General features: G+C 41.7%; 1 protein-coding gene across 1 annotated transcript in view; it reads left to right on the top strand.

The window, feature by feature from the left end:
• The window catches only part of ARPP21 (cAMP-regulated phosphoprotein, 21kDa), a 109,581-nt gene extending 95,371 nt beyond the window's left edge, over positions 1–14,210 (top strand). Inside the window, exons 20-21 of the mRNA XM_010582368.1 lie at positions 12,082–12,233; positions 13,397–14,210. Coding sequence (XP_010580670.1) covers positions 12,082–12,233; positions 13,397–13,654 — 410 coding nt within the window. The 3' untranslated portion in view covers positions 13,655–14,210. The remainder of the gene's footprint in view (positions 1–12,081; positions 12,234–13,396) is intronic.
• Positions 14,211–18,780: the final 4,570 nt, after the last annotated feature.

An 18,780-nucleotide genomic window follows, 5' to 3' on the forward strand; every position in this document is an offset into this window, starting at 1 on the left:
GGACCTGTTGAAATTCAGTGAATCTGTGGGTTCACAGCTTGCGTGGAAAATCTGATCCTGTGGGTTTTGTATTTGTTCTGGTTTTCGATCACAGTTAATTTTGCTTGGGTGGCTAGCTGTCCCACTGCACACAGTTCTTACGGCTTTGCTAACAAAAACAGTGGATATTGCAAATAATTGTTATACTGTGGCCAGGAACCATTTTATATAACAGAATGCAAACGCAGACACAGGTAGATATAGGGAGTATTAGGGTACTGTTCATCTTGTGAACTGCATCGACTTGACCGTATGTTCTTCCAGCCTGCTCTATGCATGAAGTCTTAGTCCACCTCCTGCTTTGCTTTGCATTCAGCACAGAGCAGTTGGGCACAGTCAGTTCGCATAGCCTAGCTGATGATCAGTAACGTGGACATTTATTACTATCTTCCTATATCTTGAGCCCTGTCACTCGTGTCTGCAGGTACTTTTGGCTGGAAATAACAGCTGTAAGTCTGCTGTCCTTGGAAAGGCCAGGCTCGTTATACTCAGTGGGGAAAATGATCCTATTGCCACCTGACTCAGGTGAAGAAATCATTCCGATGCAATCACAAAGAAAAGTCTCTCCAGTGGACTATCTTGAGTTGATGTTACTTGACTGCTTTCATTATTTATATGAACTCTCCTGGGCAAGCCCTGTGCTGGACCGCTGCATCGTGCAATCTGGAGCTGTCACATGCCCTGCATCCCACCATTACAGCGGGTGGTTAGGTTAGAGCTCAGTGGTTGCAACGAACAGGCTGCTTATTTAACTTTTTTAGCTCTCCATTTTATTTGATATTTGCTTCCACTGATACAGATACACGTGTGTGTGCGTGTGTGTGTATGTGTATGCATACCAAGAGTTAAGTTATTGCCAATTTTTTTTAATAAGGGTTTGAATTTATACCAAGTGTAAGTTTGTACCAGCTACAGTATTGATATTCCTGCCCTGAACTACAAGAAGTTACCATTTTGCATGAAAAATATTCCCATGTGAAAACAAATACATTTGTAACAAAGGTTACATTTTGCAATTCTGCAAAGTACAGTTTTCTGGGTAGAGAGATGAGAAAAGAGCAGTTTGTTCTTGCAGTCTTCAGCCAAAGCTATTGGTTTGGGGTTTTTTTCTGAAAGTAATAGTAATAAAATTGTTAATCCTAAGCTTAATTTCTTCACAGTTCACTGTAAGTCTTAGCTTTAAAGAAAATTCCGTTTTTCTGCAAGAATGTATGGACACTTTGTCTCTGAATTCAGCAGAATTCTGAACATAATGTTATGTAGTCATTCTAAATGAAAACTCTCTATAACGTTTTGCTGGCAAGGGCATCTCTCCAGCTGCCACTTTTCAATGTGAGGCAATACCTACAGCATGTCATATGCCAAAGGAATCTTCCTGTCAACACTAGTGAGTTTTTACATCGGTGTTTTAGTTGTATATTAGCTATTCAAAAATCCTATGAAGAGGAATTGCAGCAGACTACAGCAGTATAACCGTCTATGGCCATAGTAAGAGCTAGGACTAGGCTTGCACCTAGTTTGGTCTTTAAGCAGTGAAGCTATCTTAAGAGCAAACCACAAATTCTCCAGAACAATCTATTGGCCTGCCCATGGCTCTGCATTAACTCTCGTTAACACCAGCAGGATGGGCAGGCAGGGGCTGAGAGCAGAAGGATTATACTTGTTTTTTCTCTGGCGCTATTAGGGACCTCCCAGATGTCACAAGAACCTCCCACCAGCTTGCAATATGTGCCTTCAGTGGCTTAGCTCTGTAGGGATGAGGCTTTCCGCATCTACATTGCTCCAGTGTAAACCCTTGCTCATCGTGCTGCCCAAAGGGAACCGCTTCCCAAAGCTGTCAAACCTGTTCCCATGACTCCATGGATTAACTTAGTTCAAAAGCATAAAATACTTTCCTCCTCTCTTTCTCTATCACCTGTGTCATTTGCTGGCTGAGTGACTCTTTTTTTTTTTTTTTTTTTTTTTTTTTTGTCTCCAATAAAATGCAGAAGTGTCAGATTACCAAAACAGCTGCACATACTTTGTCTGGGCTAATGCATTTAAGTCAGGCTCCAGGGTCTGGGTAAGTGCCAAGATCCTGGATCAGCTGCTTTACCAGAATTATGCTGCTGTAATGGAGCCCTGCATTATTGTGTTGCAATTATTTTGGCTTGCAGCTGGCTGTTCCCTCTATAGTTTTACTGAAGTGAGATAAAAGGATTTTGTCTTAAAAATAGAATTTTCTTTTCTGAATATTACAGAAGCTTTGAGTTACATACTGTGTCTGTAAGAGGTGCCCCCCCATTTATCTTCAGATTTATCTTCAAGGAGAAGAGCAAATAATTTTTGTAATAGTTTTTGAAGAATAGGAACAGTGCTAAACGGTCTCAAAACATAAAATAAAAGTATATTGAAAAGGGTATAAAATAAGTGATTAACGTGTCATGTAATAACATGGTTTTAGGTGCTCAGCAAGAACAGGTTTATTTTCAGCATCAAGCAAGTTGTTCTTAAAGCTGTACCTGTAATTTGGAAATCCTTTGTGTAGACAAGTAAAAGAAAAGATCCAGATTTTAAACTGAAGAAAAACATTTCCCCAACCTTGAATCTCCTGTATTTGTATCCATTCAGGCTCTTTTTGATGCCTATTTATATACATTTCTTGTCAAATAACAGTGCTTTCAGGTTCTCCAGTTGATAGTGAAAAGCAAACTGAATGCAATCATTTATCTTTGAACTGCTCAACTGTGCCCATCTTCATGTTCTTGTTAATAATGCCAGGTCTCCCAGGAGCACTCTCATGCAATTTTATCACATAAGCTTTTTGTTTGACCTTACCTGCTGTTCCCCTGGAACACAAAGGGGGGGAAAAAAGCCAAAATGCCAGCCTGCCTTAATTAAAATTTTAGTCTCAGAAGATGTTACAGTATGTGATTTCATTAGGTATATAATGAAAGTATTTAATCATACCTCTTATTTGTCTGGGCCTTTTTAGTTGGTAGTGAGGTCACTGAGTTTTAAAACAACTCTTTTAAGGTGTGGAAAAGTAACTGAGGGATGGGTATGCATCTTTAAGTGATTCCTAATTTCATTGTATCCATGATTTTGCATGTTTGCCCTAAAGGTAGTTGCTTGGATGATGAAGTAGAAGGCTCTAAATAACAGTTCAGTGCTCTTCGCGAAAACATTTTTCCCCCGCGAGACAGAGAGCATGCATATAAATGGTTTTTAAAAGATAATGCTATCCCTTGTCTCCAGCAGTTGGAAGCTGGTATCATAGGAAAAGGGTAGAAGAAAATGTAACAGATATTTCTTTGACATGTAAGAAGCTCTAAATCTCACGTGGGATATGCAGTGTTACTTTCATCATTTCTTATTGGCATAATCTAAACCACCCTAACAGGAGGCTTTCTACCACCTGGATGAGGCCATTTGTTTTATGCAGTGACTATTCTTGAGGAAAAGCCTGTGCGCAAAGCACTCTCTCTTCGCTTTTGTAAAGGTGTACCTTCTTCTGGTTTATATAGGACAAGCAGAGTTAAAAAGTAGATTTGTGAGGCCCTGATCCTGCACATCATTTGAACTGGGAGGGTTTGCATTGCTAGGGGAGTTGTGTTATTCCCCTAAATTTTTTTTCCCCGGTTTGTTAGCTGCCGAGAAGTGGCCCCAGTTGGCCGTGTTGTCTCGAGCAGCACATGAAGCCATCCACACTTCAGATGCTCTGTGCTTTGGGTTCCTTCCAGCCCCCGGGGTTGCAAAACAAGTAAAACCAGGCTTTGTGAGGAAGGATAAATGAAGAGAAGACAAGGAGGGGCAGTTCAGCTGGATAAGACAGTTCCTGCTCTGGCAGTTGGACAGAACTGGCCAGGTGGGGGATTTCAGAGCTGTTATCCACAAAAAAAATTTCTTGTATATCAGAGTATTTTAATCAGCAGTTCTTACCAAATCCAGCAAATAGGTCGCTCTGAAATAATGCAAAATTGCAGTGAATTTCCAAATTTGATTTCTTCTTCTGCAGCTGGATGAAGATATTTTTGCACTACTTATTTTGTGGGATTCGTAGCTTCATAAACCAGAGAGAAGAAAGAGGGGTGGGGAAGACAGACAAGCTGTCTTCTAACCAGAATTTTTCTTCTTTCTCTTGGGATAATAAATCTTACTGGCTCCTATCTTTGATACATATACACCTTGCTGAGTTCCTTAATGCAGCTGAATATGGCTCTTTCTCTGTGGGTCTGCCAAAAAACGTGGCTGTTGATCTGTTACCAGGTTTGGGAAGAATGAATGTGCTCTTAGTAAAGCTATGGCCAATTTAGGGACCAGGGAGCTACGATTCTGGCAGCAATTATTTGTCAAGACTCTTAAGTTCAAAATCCTGCAGTTTTATAAGCCCAGCTCTGCAGAGAATTATTTGAGTCACTGTCATTGTAATCAGTTTAGGAATATATTTACTGTGTTATGTGTTTTCAGTGAATGTAGCTGCAATGCCATTAGCTAAAAATGGTTTTGATCTCCCACAACTTGAAAGACTTGATGTCATTAAATTTTGAAAACAAAACTAGCGTAATACCCCATGCTTTCCCCTGCAAGCTGTACTGCTGTACTGCTGCAGTGGGAAGTGCTTTTACCTGAAATGAAAGATGCCAAACTGTAAGTCACTTAGGTGAAAAGGCTTCTCTTGATTTTGAGGGTCTGAGCCTGCGGAGTGCCATGGGGAAAGGAGTCCATGTGCTGCTGTGGTTTTTGGCACATGCTGTTTTGTGTGTGTTCTAAGCCACCTCATACCTCCAAGTTACCTGTTGCGTCTTAAGACTCCTTTATTTCAGGCACAGGTATTATTGTTTTTTCCTTTGTATGTGTGTGAAAACTAAATAAAATAATGGCATGGTCTTATGTTTTGAGGGGAAAGGGATGGATTTTTTTAGCATTAAGCTATTATGTCTTTGTCCTTCTAGCTCACATAGCATCCAGTTCACACCCATAAATTATCTGTGATTATCTGTGGAACACAAAGGCCGAATATCTTACTAGGTCAAGACATTTTTATGTGTATTGCAAAGAGAAAGTAGACACAGTAGGACTGGACTGATCAACTGCAGCAGATTTGGTTTGCAGCATGCCTTGGATTTTAGATCCAAGCTTAAACTACAAAATTCTTTACAAAGTGTTTTGGATCCCAGCTGCACAAGATGCAGTTTAAATCTTCCGACTTGCACAGAAAATGACACACCAGCAGGGAGACGTTAATTAGTGTGTCTTCTGTGGAAGTCTTCCAAACTGCAGGCACTTTGGGGTGAAGCTAAAATCAAAATCAGCTTAAATTTATAGCTCAATTTTATGTTTTCCATGAGACTTTTAGTCCATCATTTGTGGCGCAGCTGGCCAGGTAATGACTAACTGCATAATGAAAAAAAAGCCCAAAACTTCCCCAGCAGCCACTGAAATCTTAACACCTGGACATGAGAAGCCAGCCTGAGCACAACGCCTTGGAGCAGCACTCCTCTAGAGTGAGCAGTATATGGGGAGATTTTGTAGCTGGTAATTACAATGTTCATGTAGGTGGTGACATATCTGCTTGCAGTCCAGTACTTGAGTATCTCACGCGAAGAGAGGATCGTTGGCAGGAGGGACTGACAGACCCCTGTAGCAGGGAGGGCTTTGTTCTGGCTGGTAGAAACCCCTTGCCTCAAATTCCTGCTCTCAGTCATGTTGGGAAGGGATTTCAGTATGCACCTCCCACAGCTTGGCCGAGTGTCCCAAATGCAAGGTTCCCCAACCTGGCTTCCTTTCCTCATATTTTATAGATAATGTTTAGGGTCTGTTTGAGAACTAAAAGGTTCTTTGTGTCAAGATACAGTGTTTGATCTTGCCAAACCACTTGCTTCACTTTTTTTCTTCCTTCCAGTTTTGCAAGTGCTTTGGGATAGATTATTTCAGAGCTTTTGGCAAATAAGTGAGTTGCCAAAACCTTTACCAAACTTATTGATGTGTGCGTGACTGAATTGTAGTTTTACAATGACATTTTTTCTTCTATGATTAGTAACTTATCATAGGCATTGTAAGTTTCTATGATTATGGAATAAAAGATACATCCAGCCACTTTAATACTTTACCCACAGCTTATTTTAAAAAGTAAAGGAAAAGGTAGCCTAGCAAAACTGTGCGAATAGAGACCAATCGTACTCTTCAGCCTACAAAACCTACTGAGCACTATTCCAGCCAGGGAAAAGTAAACTCAAATAGGCCAGAAACAGCCCTTAGAATATCCACCGCACACAGGTGAACTCCCTGCTTGTGGAGTGAATTGGGTGGCATTGCCAGTATGTGATCACAGGGAGAAGAGACTGGGAAGAGGATCCTGTCTCACATGCAAAAGATTAGTCCTTTTCCTTGGAAGATAGGAGAAGTGTTAACAGCTAACTGGCTAACATTTTTCCTAAGTATTTCAAGTCTGGAACATGTAATTTAATGCTCTGAATAATACTGGACACAGAGCACACTCTAATCATATTTTTGTTCACAGAACTTCTTATTAAGCTGATGAATATCTTCTAGCAAGCTGTCCACCCTCATTTTAGAGGTTTTGGGTGATAGCAAATGTGCTTCCTCTCTGGGTAAATTGTCCCCTTGTTAATTATAGAGTGTGTTGAAACTTTGAATTTTATTTCTAATCTGAACAGTTCTAGGTTTGTCTTCCAACCATGTAATTTTATTATACTGTTTTCTATTCTGTTCGAGAGCTATCTACCAGCAGATACCTCTTCATCTTTTGAATAAATTGAGCAGAGTGAGCTCAGTAGGTCTCCCAGGAAGAGGTACACTTTCTGACCTCGGATCATTTTTGTAGCTCTCTTCTCAGCCCTTACCAGTTTCGGGGAGTCTTCTGCAAATGTGCAGCGAGCACAGCACTTGGAACTGGATGCAGAATCTGCTGTTACACTGTTTTCAATACATCACAGAGTATTCCCTTGTGTCTGCATCCAGAGGTGGTGCTCGCTCCCCTTGACTTTTCCATGGGAGTTTGTATTCGATCTCTTCGCAGTGCTTCTGGTGGCAGTTGCAGCAGAGGCTGAGCTGGTCTGTACCGGGGGGGGCACAGGGCACCAGAAAGGCACTGCAGTAGTTGCAGAGCGGGCAGGAGCATGACCAGATCTGTGTAGCATTGCACCTAGCCCAATTAGCCCTGCTGAGGTTTCCCTTTTGAATTTCTTTTGGGCTTTGCTTGCCTAGGCTGCTGCAGTGTGTTGCCAAGGTATGTGCATTTTCGATTTGCTGGTGGCAGCGTCTCAGCTTCTCCCAGTGCTACACCGAGTGAAATGGGAAGGGAGCAGATGAGCTTTTAAATCACTTCTTATCAAAACCACTGTGAATTTATGCATTTGCATTGGATGGGCTTAGATGCAAGGACTCTGTTCAAGTGGCAAGAGTACAATAAGATTTTCAGTTCAGGGACTCGTGCTGGACCACTGTGCTCATCTGCTGAAGCGCTGATTACTCTTTACCCAGAGTGCTGATACACACATTACAAAGGTATCTTTCTAATATATGCTTCAAATCTAAAATAAGCAATGAAACAGTCCCTCCAAACATGGATGTGCTGATCATGAAGGATTGTATGCTGGGCCAGCAGAGCACCAAGCATGCTTTAATTGCAGCTCTGGATGATGTTACTGGCAGAGGTGTAAGACCACTGCGTTTTGTCTTTTGAGCTCTGTAGCCTCATTAAGAAATTAAAACATCTGTGGGTCTTTCATGCAGTCTTTCTCCCCCCTGGGATGTTTAAGTTAGCTGACTGTCAGCATGGCGATGCAGGCTGTAAAGGTTCAGAGAATTACCTTGATGGTATGATGGCCTCTTCCATTTTGACTGCAATCCAAGGCTCACTTTTTCCTCTGAGGCATTCATTGAAATTCTGTGCACGATTTGTTCCTCTGGTTGTTTAACGATGTCTCTCATGTTTGCCCTGATTTAAAAAAATCCTCCTTTGTAGCCAAGATAACATAGAGCAGGATGATATAATTGCAGTAAAGAGGCCCTGGAGCTTGCAGTAATAGGATGGTTCATCTGATGTGTACTGCCATTAGAAAATAACCCACGTATGTATGTTCTCAGGGGACAGTAAAGAGGCTTTTAAGGATTACACTTTATGTGGTATGAAAGCTAATGAGCAAAAGAGCAAGTATGAAGAAAACTTATTGCTACAGAAAGCATGATGCCGCTTCCTGTTCTCACTTGTTTCCTGACACCTGTGTAGCTCCAAAACATCCATCTCTGCCCAGCAATGCATGGCTTCTCATACACTGCAGTTGGTTCCCAAGACTTTTGAGAACATTGTATTATTTTCATTTCACAGAAAAATAAAGAGCATGTCAGAAGCATGGCAGAGCCGAATTGAGGATTGAAACTGCTTTGTGTGTACAAAATAAAGAATTTTGGGGGAATAGCAATCTCTGATAGGCTGTGCCCTCAAAAAAAAAGAAAAAAGAAAGATTTGCTAGAATGATATAGTTTGATGAACATTGCTGAAAGGCTGATATATTAAGACTATCAGTTATGCAGAGCCTCAATTCTCCCATCTCCATTCTTTTCCTGGCCAGTGCGCAAAAACATATGAAGACATCAACACACGGTAAACACTGAAGGATCTGTTTCAAATGTTACGAAGTATGCAGAGTCAGAGTTGCAGCATTTGGGCTGCAGAGGTAGGAAATTCAGAGCAGCTGGTGTCTGATATTAACAACTTTGTTCAAATGGATTGCCATGTAGAGTGCCAATTCCTTCCCCTTGCATTTGTGCTGAAACAGAAGCCATCTAGCAGAACGGACTTGGGCTTCTTTGTTTTTTCACAGCATTTTCCTCTTGCTTATAGAGCTTGTTGTAGATAAGGAAATTAATTCGGCTTTTAATACTCTCTACCCCCTCTGCACTGTTGGAGTACATTTTTGTACCTTGTCAGGTTTTTATGTTCAATGGAATGGATGAACTTGCATCTTTCTTCATATATTTAACTAGTAAAGGGTCAGACTTTGCTATCAGGTAAAATGAAGTGGATTCACTTGAGTTGCAGAGCCTTGAAGAAGATGCTGGATTTTGACCAAATGCTGTACTGGGGTTCTGTGGCAAGGTCTGACATCCATAACTTTGTTGCATATTCCAAAGGGTACTGGTTATAAAAAAGAAGTCCATGAATATTAAGTGAGGAAGAGATGACAGCCAGCATCTTGCAAGGATACAAGCAGGCCAGTAACCTTAAACATCCCTGTTTCCACCCACAAGTTAAGGGAGCAAATGGTCAAGAGACTAGAGGACCTCCTTCTGGGCCATTTCCCTTAATGGCAAAGAAGGTTCAGGAGACAATGTGATCAGATTCTTACGTTAATACCTCTTTCCTCCCATCTAATCATATTGGAAGTGTGTTAGAGTGCATGTGAAGTATTCTTCTGCTTGGATTGAGGCCCCTCTGTGTGGTCAGAGCATTGTAAAGGGCTTGCAGAGGGAGTAGGAAAGAGGTCTTCTGACTCTCAGGGGTGTAAGCAGGACTCTGCATGTTCGGGCAGAGGTGAGGGGTGCACATGCCCTATGGGCAGGAGAAATTGCTGGAGTCCCTGAAGAGTAATAAGATTGTTAAAATAGTAGTCCACAGCCTAGTGGACCTCGGCTCTTAACCCATTCCCTTTTTGTATTCCTGCACCTAAAATGTGGAGTGGTTGTGCCATGTACTAAGCAGTGTTTGCTAACAGAGGAGATTTTCAGGGCAGAGGTACATGTTATTGTAATACCCCCATGAGATAATGCCTACACATTCAGCATAAGTGTAGATACTTAGTTATTTCCGTAACCCTTTGTTTCAGTTTGATAGTCATGTCTATATAGGGTAATAAATTTGTTGTATTTGGAGAATATGGAACACAAAGCTGAGGTGAAGAGACAGCTGTATGTTCCAACATACAGCAGAGTATCAGCAGTAGTCTGACTAAAGTAATGGTAACGCAATTATACTTACTAGAGAGAATAAAAGGGCTTCTCTCTACTTGACTCCAGTGGTGTCCGTCTGTCTCTGCAGAGCACCAGCCCACCATCCTGTACCAGTGCATCACGGTGCAACTCTGTGAGCCCAGATCCAATGTTTGATTGCATTCCCCAACATAGGGTCACTTGATCCCTGGTCCACCATCAATCTACCATTCATTACAACGTTTGGGACTTACTTTGACAACTGCAAGTGATGTAAGATGAATTATCTGTTGCTGCTTCTGCTGTCAGTTGACTCCTCTCTGCTTAAACTTCCAGTCTTGCAAATATCAGAATAGTAGCGCTAAATTTTTTTATTTCTGTCCTTTCTTCCCTTCCCCCCCATAATTGGCATAAGGGAGCAGAAGAGGACTTGCAATTTTATTATTGCTGTATAAGCCTTCTGTAAACTCAGTTACGCACTTCTGATGTTGGTAATGCTGACACTGTGTTTGTGCATAGGAAAAGAGCAAATTTGAATGTATAATAATCTGGTGCATTTGGGAGATGTTTGATGCTATATCCCAGCCAAGTTAACCACTCATGGAATTAATTTTTTTTATTTTGCTCGGTTGACTGGAGACATTAATCTTATATCTGTGGAAAAGCATCTTTAATGGCAAAAAATTGATCAGAGATACTTGGCATTTCTCTGGCGTCAGAAAAGATTTTGAAGGAAAGCTATCAGTTGACAATACACCAGCAGAAACAGAGACATTCGTCACTTTATTTTTCTTACATAATGAAGAAATACCCAGGTGATGATTTCCAATTCGTGAAGTATATTGAACCGTGTACTGTATTCATGAATATAAATTGAGCAGACGTGACACACATTTTTCATATAAAAATAACACAGCGTTGCTCCTTCTGATAATTCTTCTTTGCCTGAAATATGCTTATATTCTGAGAGCATCACTACAGAGTTAATAGTGCACTGCACAACAGCATGTTAAAAAATAGGAGTGCTAAAGGACACAGAATGTCTTAAGGAGAAATTTTTCATAGATTTATAATGACTGTGGCTGGCAGCATTTTTCAAGGACAGGATCTTTCTGCATCTTCCTTTCCTTTCCCACTTTTTCTGCAAAATCCTTCATCTCTAAATAGTAGCATCCCCCAGCCAGCCCACTTCCATCCAGGTAGGCTCGTTCTCAGGCTGGATCATGCTGCTTGCCAAGCAGCACACGGCTCGCGCTTCACTTCCCATCGGCGCTTCTGCCTCATTAGCAGCTTTGCCCTCTGCAGCATCCAGACTTTGCCCATTTCTCAATTAGTCCTAGAGGAGCGGTCCCAGCAGAAAACCTGCAACGTCGTGGTGACTTTGAACACAGAGCCAATCGCAGGTGGAAACAGAAGCATCGACTTCTCATCCCTGTGCAGTCATTCGTGTGTCAGCCGTGCCCCACCGAGCAACCGGGAGGACCAGACGCTCCCTAATTTATGATTTTCCTCTTTTGCCAAACATGAAACTAGTAGGGTAGAATATGACCCTTAATATGCTCTAATCATATAAAAAGCCCTGCAAGTAGGAGCCCGTGTGTATGCAGATGTTCTTCTTGATTAAATAAAGCTTCTCTGTTTACATCATGCTAGGGAGCTGCATTACAAGAAAGGTAAGAGGGTAAGATAAGAAACGTGACCTGAAAGAAAACTACCAGATTAGACTTTGAAGGCCAAATACCGGTGTCCTTGAAGCCAGTGACAGTTTTGCCTCTGAGGAAGTAGCCAGAAGCTAGTAGCACCCTGTGTCTGTTCAGGGCTTTACTGCTCCACGCTGCAGTCAGGCATCCCTCAAGGTGGTCTCTGCCGCAGGGCTGAAGAGCGTGAGGAAGATGTGCTGCCCGCTCAATGTGTGCGTGCTGGTGCTGTCAATTCACAGCATTTGTTTATTCCCCTTCAGTTTTCACTTCTAGTAATGCTTCTATAGAAATAGAGCAACTTTTTGACTAATGTGGGGGGAAATGATGGGATCATTTGCTGTTCCTTAGAACAGTTTTAACTTTGCCCCTACAAGTGACAGGGTATTTGAAGATGTCTTTCTTCTTTCAGGTTACCAGCCTGTCCTGCCGAACCAGCAGCAGGGGTTCCAGGGTCTCATGGGAATGCAGCAGCCGCCCCAAAGCCAGAACCTGATGAATAATCAACAGGGAAATCAGGTGCAAGGCATGATGGTGCAGTATCCAGCCATGTCGTCTTATCAGGTACTTTGGAGCCGTAAAGAAAGACTGCTTTTGTCAGAGACTGCGTAATTGAATTACGTTTTCGTATCACAGAATGGTCCTTATTAACTTTGTTAGGACACTGTGTGGCAGGAGGCCTCCTGATAAATATGCTTCTGAGTCAGATTGGTTTCTTTGCTTCCTGTTTACGTATTCTTAGTACTCCTCATTTTCATTCTGAATTGGGAAGGCTTCAGATGAACTATTTATTACAGCCTGCAGTGTGGGTAAAATGTCACAAAGGATGAAGGAATTATACTTCTTCCTGTGAAGAAAATGAATTTAAAAAGATAAAAGACAAAACATTGGGGTTGTTTTGGGGTTTTCTTCACCAGTGCACTATTGTTTCCTGTAATGAAGTTGAGGGCTTTGCCTGATCCAGTTAAAAATTACTCATCTGTGGAGACTCCTGCCAAGGATCTCACCATGTCTTCTATAACAAGCTGTAGCCAGACGGATTTTTGTTTATTGGATTTTGGGGAGAGGGAAGGCAGTGGCTTGATTTTTACCAAGTCCGTAAGTTACCCAGACTTATTTCCCCAACTTTATACCTGGTTTCTGGGAGATATGCCAAGAGCCTATGAGAGGTTGCCTGTGCTTGTTTCCTGCTGGTCCCTCTGGAAAGTTAAGGAACTAAATGACATCTAATTCATTTTAATAGATTGCACTGATTGAGCAGCCATTCACCTTTTCCCTTGGCTTCTCTGAAAACACTACAGCAACCCAGATGGAAATGGGGGAATTGCTTGTGGGTAAAATTTTCCCCTTACATCTTCAGAATTACTATATTGAAAATGCTTTTTAAAGGTTAATGATCCAGTTAAAGGTTTAGACCTTTTAGATGGCCTAGATATACCAGGGCTGAGTCTTCTGTTTGCACTGATTCCAGAAATTCATATACAGCTCGATCATGACAGAGCCACTTACTAGACTTGGGAGCAGAGGGCTTTCTTTTTAAGCCTTCTCTAACAAAGAAAATCCTCAGGGACGAGAACAGTTCTGAGCAGCACAAAACAACACATTTTGGCAGAACGTTTTATATACTCAAATTCAGCTAGAAGGAAGATAGGGATACTCGGGACCTACTTTAATTTGTTTAGTAATTACTATTTTTTTTCCCTACGTCTCTCCATATTCCTACCTAGGTGCCAATGACCCAGGGTTCTCAAGGACTGCCGCAACAATCATATCAACAACCAATCATGCTACCTAATCAATCAGGTCAAGGAACACTTACAGCCACTGGAATGCCTGTCTACTGTAATGTCATACCTCCTGCCCCACAGAACAACCTACGGTTGATTGCCCCACACTGCCCCTCCAATAACGTTCCAGTTATTTCTGCCAGCTGCAGGACAAACTGTGCGAGCATTAACAATGCAGGGTGGCAGGTCAAGTACTGACACTGTGGCTTAGTGTGGATATACGAGGATAGCGGTGCATTATTTGACAAAATAACTCATGGCCTTCAAATGAAGAGGAACACAACAGGATAATCAGTTGAGGACATAAGTACTGACTATGCTCAAGTGATTTGCTGCTGGAAAAATCTGTAAAAAAATAAAATAAATTTTGGAAAAAAAAAATGTTTGCTGGTTAATGGTGCATATTTTTGTCATGTCTGCTAGGTATGCCTTTATAGCTTAGCTAGTGACATGAATTCATTGAGGTAAGATTTTTTCCTACCACTGAACACCACTGTGTAGATTGTAATATCCCCGATTCGGATTAGTTTTGTACTTTGTGTTGAGTTTGTGAAGCTAAAAGTATTTAAAAATATAATAAAATCACATTGTACCAAAGCTGTAATGGAAATGAAAAAACAAAAATGAAAAAAGAGTTACTGAATGGAAGGAATAATTTATATACACTATAGAGTTTTTTTATGGATATATACTGTATTGTAGTGCTTAATCACAATAAAGCTATTTGACCTCATGGAGAAAGGTCATGTTTTTACCACCTGCTTGGTCTCCTCTCTGTTTCTGAGTGAGTGAACTCCCCTTTGTGCATTTTCTTATTTAGGTGAAGCTAAGGTGAAGCTAATGATGCTTAATGGGCTTATAGGAGTTTGGTGACAAGGCAGCATACCTGCGTCTTAGCATGCAGTTCCAGAACAGCTAAGACCACTTAGAAATTGTAGCATAGACACCCAGACAGTGTTCAATGAATGATGTACCAGATCATCTTAAACTAAGTTTGTGCTTTTCCAATCCCTAGGACCAGTAATGTCACAAACACAATTTGCCACAGCTACAAGCCTCCATCTACTTACCAACTTATGCCTCTTCAAGAGGCCAACTGACAGCTGAATGTAAGAAGACATAGATGTCCGGTGATATCCCATCTACTGGCTGGAAGATCAATTGCTACTGAGGTAGCAACCACAGTACCCAACAATTATTCTCCTCTGTAGAGACTACCCAATTATTGCTACTTCAGCTATAAAGCTATTTTGCAACAAAAAGATGACAACCCAAGAATCTCATCCATCGTGTTCAAGTAGGGGGGGTGAACAATATCTTTGGGTTTTTGGCTCTTAAAACAGGCAGCACAGTGGTTTGCCAGAAATTTTTAAAACCTTTTTTTGAATTCCTGTGGTGTTTATCGTTATTACGTCCATGTTCATTTAAATTCCCAGCTTGTTCTGGTAAATTATTCTTCATTCATAAATGCTGCATGGACTTCCTCATTCTGCTTCAGTGATGACAACATCCAAGTAGCAAATGTGTTTACCAGACAAAAGCCTCTCTTGTTTTTCACTTAAGCTGCATTTTTGATCAGTTTTGAACACCATTAAAATAGGTAGGAGTTGAGCCCCCCAGTGTTACGCATATGCATCATGAAAACGCCTGAGATCCTTCTGTGCATAAAATCTGCATGTGTCATAGTATGATTTAGGTAGGCTCAGGATGACAGTAGCCTACAGTGCCCTTGACTATTGTTAATCTGAAAGTGAAACAGCTTTTATTTTCCTTTCAAGATGGGTACCATTTCCTTCGCACACTTCAGCTGTGGAAGCAGGAACTGGAAGGGCTACAACCTATATTTAAAACAAATATTTTTCTTTTCTGTACAATATAGATATCTTTCAGGGTTCAGTCTTTTTTTACATATGTGTCTTAAAGTGTGGCATTTCTATTGAATCCAGTCCTATGGGACCAAACACTGAATTTTATGTAGTGTAATCATGATTCATTTGCTGAGAGACAGTCAAGAACATGAGCAGGTAAGTAAACACAATTCACTCTTCAGAGGTGAAATGCCTTGGGAGACCATACTGATTGATTTTTTTTTTTTTCTTTTTTTAAGTCAAGATACCGCATTTGAATTTCGCCTGTGACCCTGAGCTCTCATTTCAGATGCCCTGCATTCTATGGCTTATTTCCTTTTAATGTTTCATATACTATGGAGGCTTTTCTCCTAGCATTACTATAATTACACGTAATTGGGTTTGCTGCTGCTGAATGACTGACGGCTGAATGAATGGCTGTCCTTCTCTGTCAGGGCTCCACAGTCCAGCAGGAAGGACCGGCAGGTGACCTTGAGTGGGACACATTGCATGTAGCCAGGCTGAACAAGAGGGGAGGGAGGGTGAATCTCTGTGCATGCTGTGTCTGGAGTGAAGAGACCCTTTGGTAATCACTATATTTAAGTCTTGTTTCTTCTCTTCCCTGAGGCACTACTGTTACCTTATTGATCTTCCTTCTTGTCAGAGAACGATGAATGAATTGCCTGGTAAAAAAAAAACCATCTGCTCTCGGCGTCAGAGATCAATGGCAAGCTGGGCTGGGGATGCTCTCAGTTGCGATGGGGAAGGGAGTCAAAAAGCAAAGCCTAGGAATCTTGCTTCTGTAAAGAGAAAATCTCTCCTCATGTGCTTACGCTACTCTTGGTGATGTCCTCTTGGCAAACAGCTCATCCCATGACCGAGCATGACCAGGAGTTCCCATGGTTTGCCTGTCCCTGCCCGTTCAATAACCAGCTTGTGTAAAACACGTCCGTAGCTGTGGGAGCAGGGATCCCAATGAGTGACTTCTGTCAGCCTTGTCGCAGTAGCACCCACCTGCACGTTAATGAAATGAGACTTTTAACTTTTTATGTAAAATTGAGCAGTTTCAGGAGGAGGTCACAGCCACCCACCCCAAAATGGCCTGCATCCTCTGATTGTCTCACTCTCCCAAGAGTTTGAATCTCCTTAGGCATATGAGGAAACTGAATTTGATCTCCCTCAGCTGTGGAGAATGTGCTAATTATTAAGGTACCATATACATGGGGGAGACATCTCACGTGGTGGTGCACATATTTGCTTTATGCTGGAAGAATTTATATTTGAGGACAATTCAGTAATTCTGTTTCTATCTCAAGTGAAGCACAAAAATTATTCTCTAATTTTATTTTTTTAAGCATACAATATTTTAAAGTCTTTCTCCTAAACTTTTTGTTCCTAATAAAAATATTCTGAGCTGGATTGCTTAGCAGCCTTCTGCTATTAAACCAGAGATGTTTCAGCATTGTCAGAAGGTGAGGAAGAGGAGGAAAAAAGAAGCAACCTGTAAATACATGTAACAAAAATGGGTGGGTGAAGCTCAGTGTGTTTTTCTCAGTCCTTTGAAATATTTTGTAGGCACTCCCCATAAGAGGAGTGCTATTAGACTCACCTGGCCAAACTTAGTTCAGGCAACTCAGCAATTTGTCACTTTGAATTCGGAGTCCATCTTGTAGTAGTGAAATGATTTACAGGACATGCTCCTCTGCTGCGGGGTTGCTTTGTCACAGTGGGCTTGTTTTTCTTGGAATTTGGCAGGCTCAGGCAGCTACTCTGTGGTGGTCCTGCTGTGGTGCTGGGGACCCTTCGTTCCCTTTACCTTGCTTGCTGGTTGCATATTGCTTTCTCCTTTTTTATATTCTGAAGCTGATGGAAAGTTCTCCCAAGGCCCTGTACATATTTAATTTGCTACTGCTTTTTTAATTTATATTGCACTGAGAAACCAAAGAGGCATATCCTGAATTAAGCTGACTGCATCAGATGACACTGATCAGCCTTTTGGATGGGTCTAATTCGTTTGGGCTGTAATTCGCAGAGGCTGTGCATCCTAACAGAAGCCAGATGCCATTTGCTATTGTTTTGCCTTTTGTGCTGCCCCAGAAGTCAATGATTTCCTTCTAAAACTGTATTCCCTTATGTTTCTGTTTAACTCTGTGTGAACAGCTTCCTGTACTGAAGGAAGGCTGCATAAATTATCCCAGCAGCAAGGGATGGAAATGCGCAGGGAGGCTGTAGCACGCCCAGAGCACCTCGCTCTCTGCCCTGTTAGCTGCTTGGTAGCGTGGTGACCCGCCCCGGCATGGCCACTGAGGTCTTCAACACGGTTGTTTCACTGGCGTTCCCAAAAGCGATGCAAAACGTGCGCTGGTCGGTATCCTTCAGCCCTCCTGTTCACAAGGCTGTTGAGCTGCGGCATGCGCTGCCCCTCTGGGCTAACTGCAGAGAAACCGGTTTCCTCCCTTAACACTCAGTGCAGAGGCTCTGGTGGAGGGCGATACCTGCTCAGGGCTGCGAGACTAGTTCCTTTAGTCTTCTGGAATATGCCACTCATTCTTAGGCCAGAGACTATGCTTTAGAAAGGCGCACAGCTTCAACATCTGCTTAGCTCATGTTGTCTAAAACCACATTTCTGGTGTAGGACATCACCATCTAGTCTTGGGCAGTGGCCAGCTTAGGGCAAACACTGAGCCAAGCTCTGACTAGTGCTTCGATAGCAATCCTGTGAGCTGCAAGCGCTACTCAAAGCTGCGTGGCAGGCAATAGAAATGCCTTGAGTGTTTTGGCAGGGAAAAAGCCTTTTTTCAGGTGGCATTTTGTATATAATCCATTATTTCATGTCCAAAGTCCTGGCTTTTCTGAGCATCAGATGTAATTGCTACTAAGAGTGGTTTTTACAGTGTTTTGTCAGTGACCTAACAGAGGTTAATTGATGTAGGAATTACAGGAATAAACTGCAAGAGAGCACCTGAGATTAGCTTTCAAGCTGAAGACTAACAGGTGTTCTGGGTAAACTTACGGGTGGCTTGTTGAAAAGTAGTATTGAATTCTTTCCTGGTTTTCATTTGGAGAGATCAGCTGCAAACCTGCACATGCTCAGTGAAGCATTACATCTCAGTTCATCCTTGTGTTTTTAAGAAATAATTTTGGAGGCTGCAGATTTAGGAAAATCTGTCAAAAAATCTTTACCTTTTATGTTGCGGGTGCAGTTTTACAAAAGACAGTTGTAGAAAGAAAATGTAAGTAGAAGATAATGTTATAGCAAAGATATATGCTCCCCACTACAGAAGTTACCTCCATTGAACTCTACTAAATATACCCCTAGAGGAATGTTTTAAAAGAGTCCCCTCAAAGAGTGCTGTGTACCTTAAGATAAAAAAAAAACAGAATTCACAGTTCCCAAGGCTACATGGGTTTTTTTAACCTTAAGGGTGCATCACATGGGTGTGAATCAAGGCACCTGCCATACCCAGGTTTTGCTTG

The sequence above is a fragment of the Haliaeetus leucocephalus genome, unplaced genomic scaffold (assembly GCF_000737465.1).
Source record: "Haliaeetus leucocephalus isolate CR32 unplaced genomic scaffold, Haliaeetus_leucocephalus-4.0 Scaffold83, whole genome shotgun sequence".
Taxonomy (NCBI): Eukaryota; Metazoa; Chordata; class Aves; order Accipitriformes; family Accipitridae; genus Haliaeetus; species Haliaeetus leucocephalus.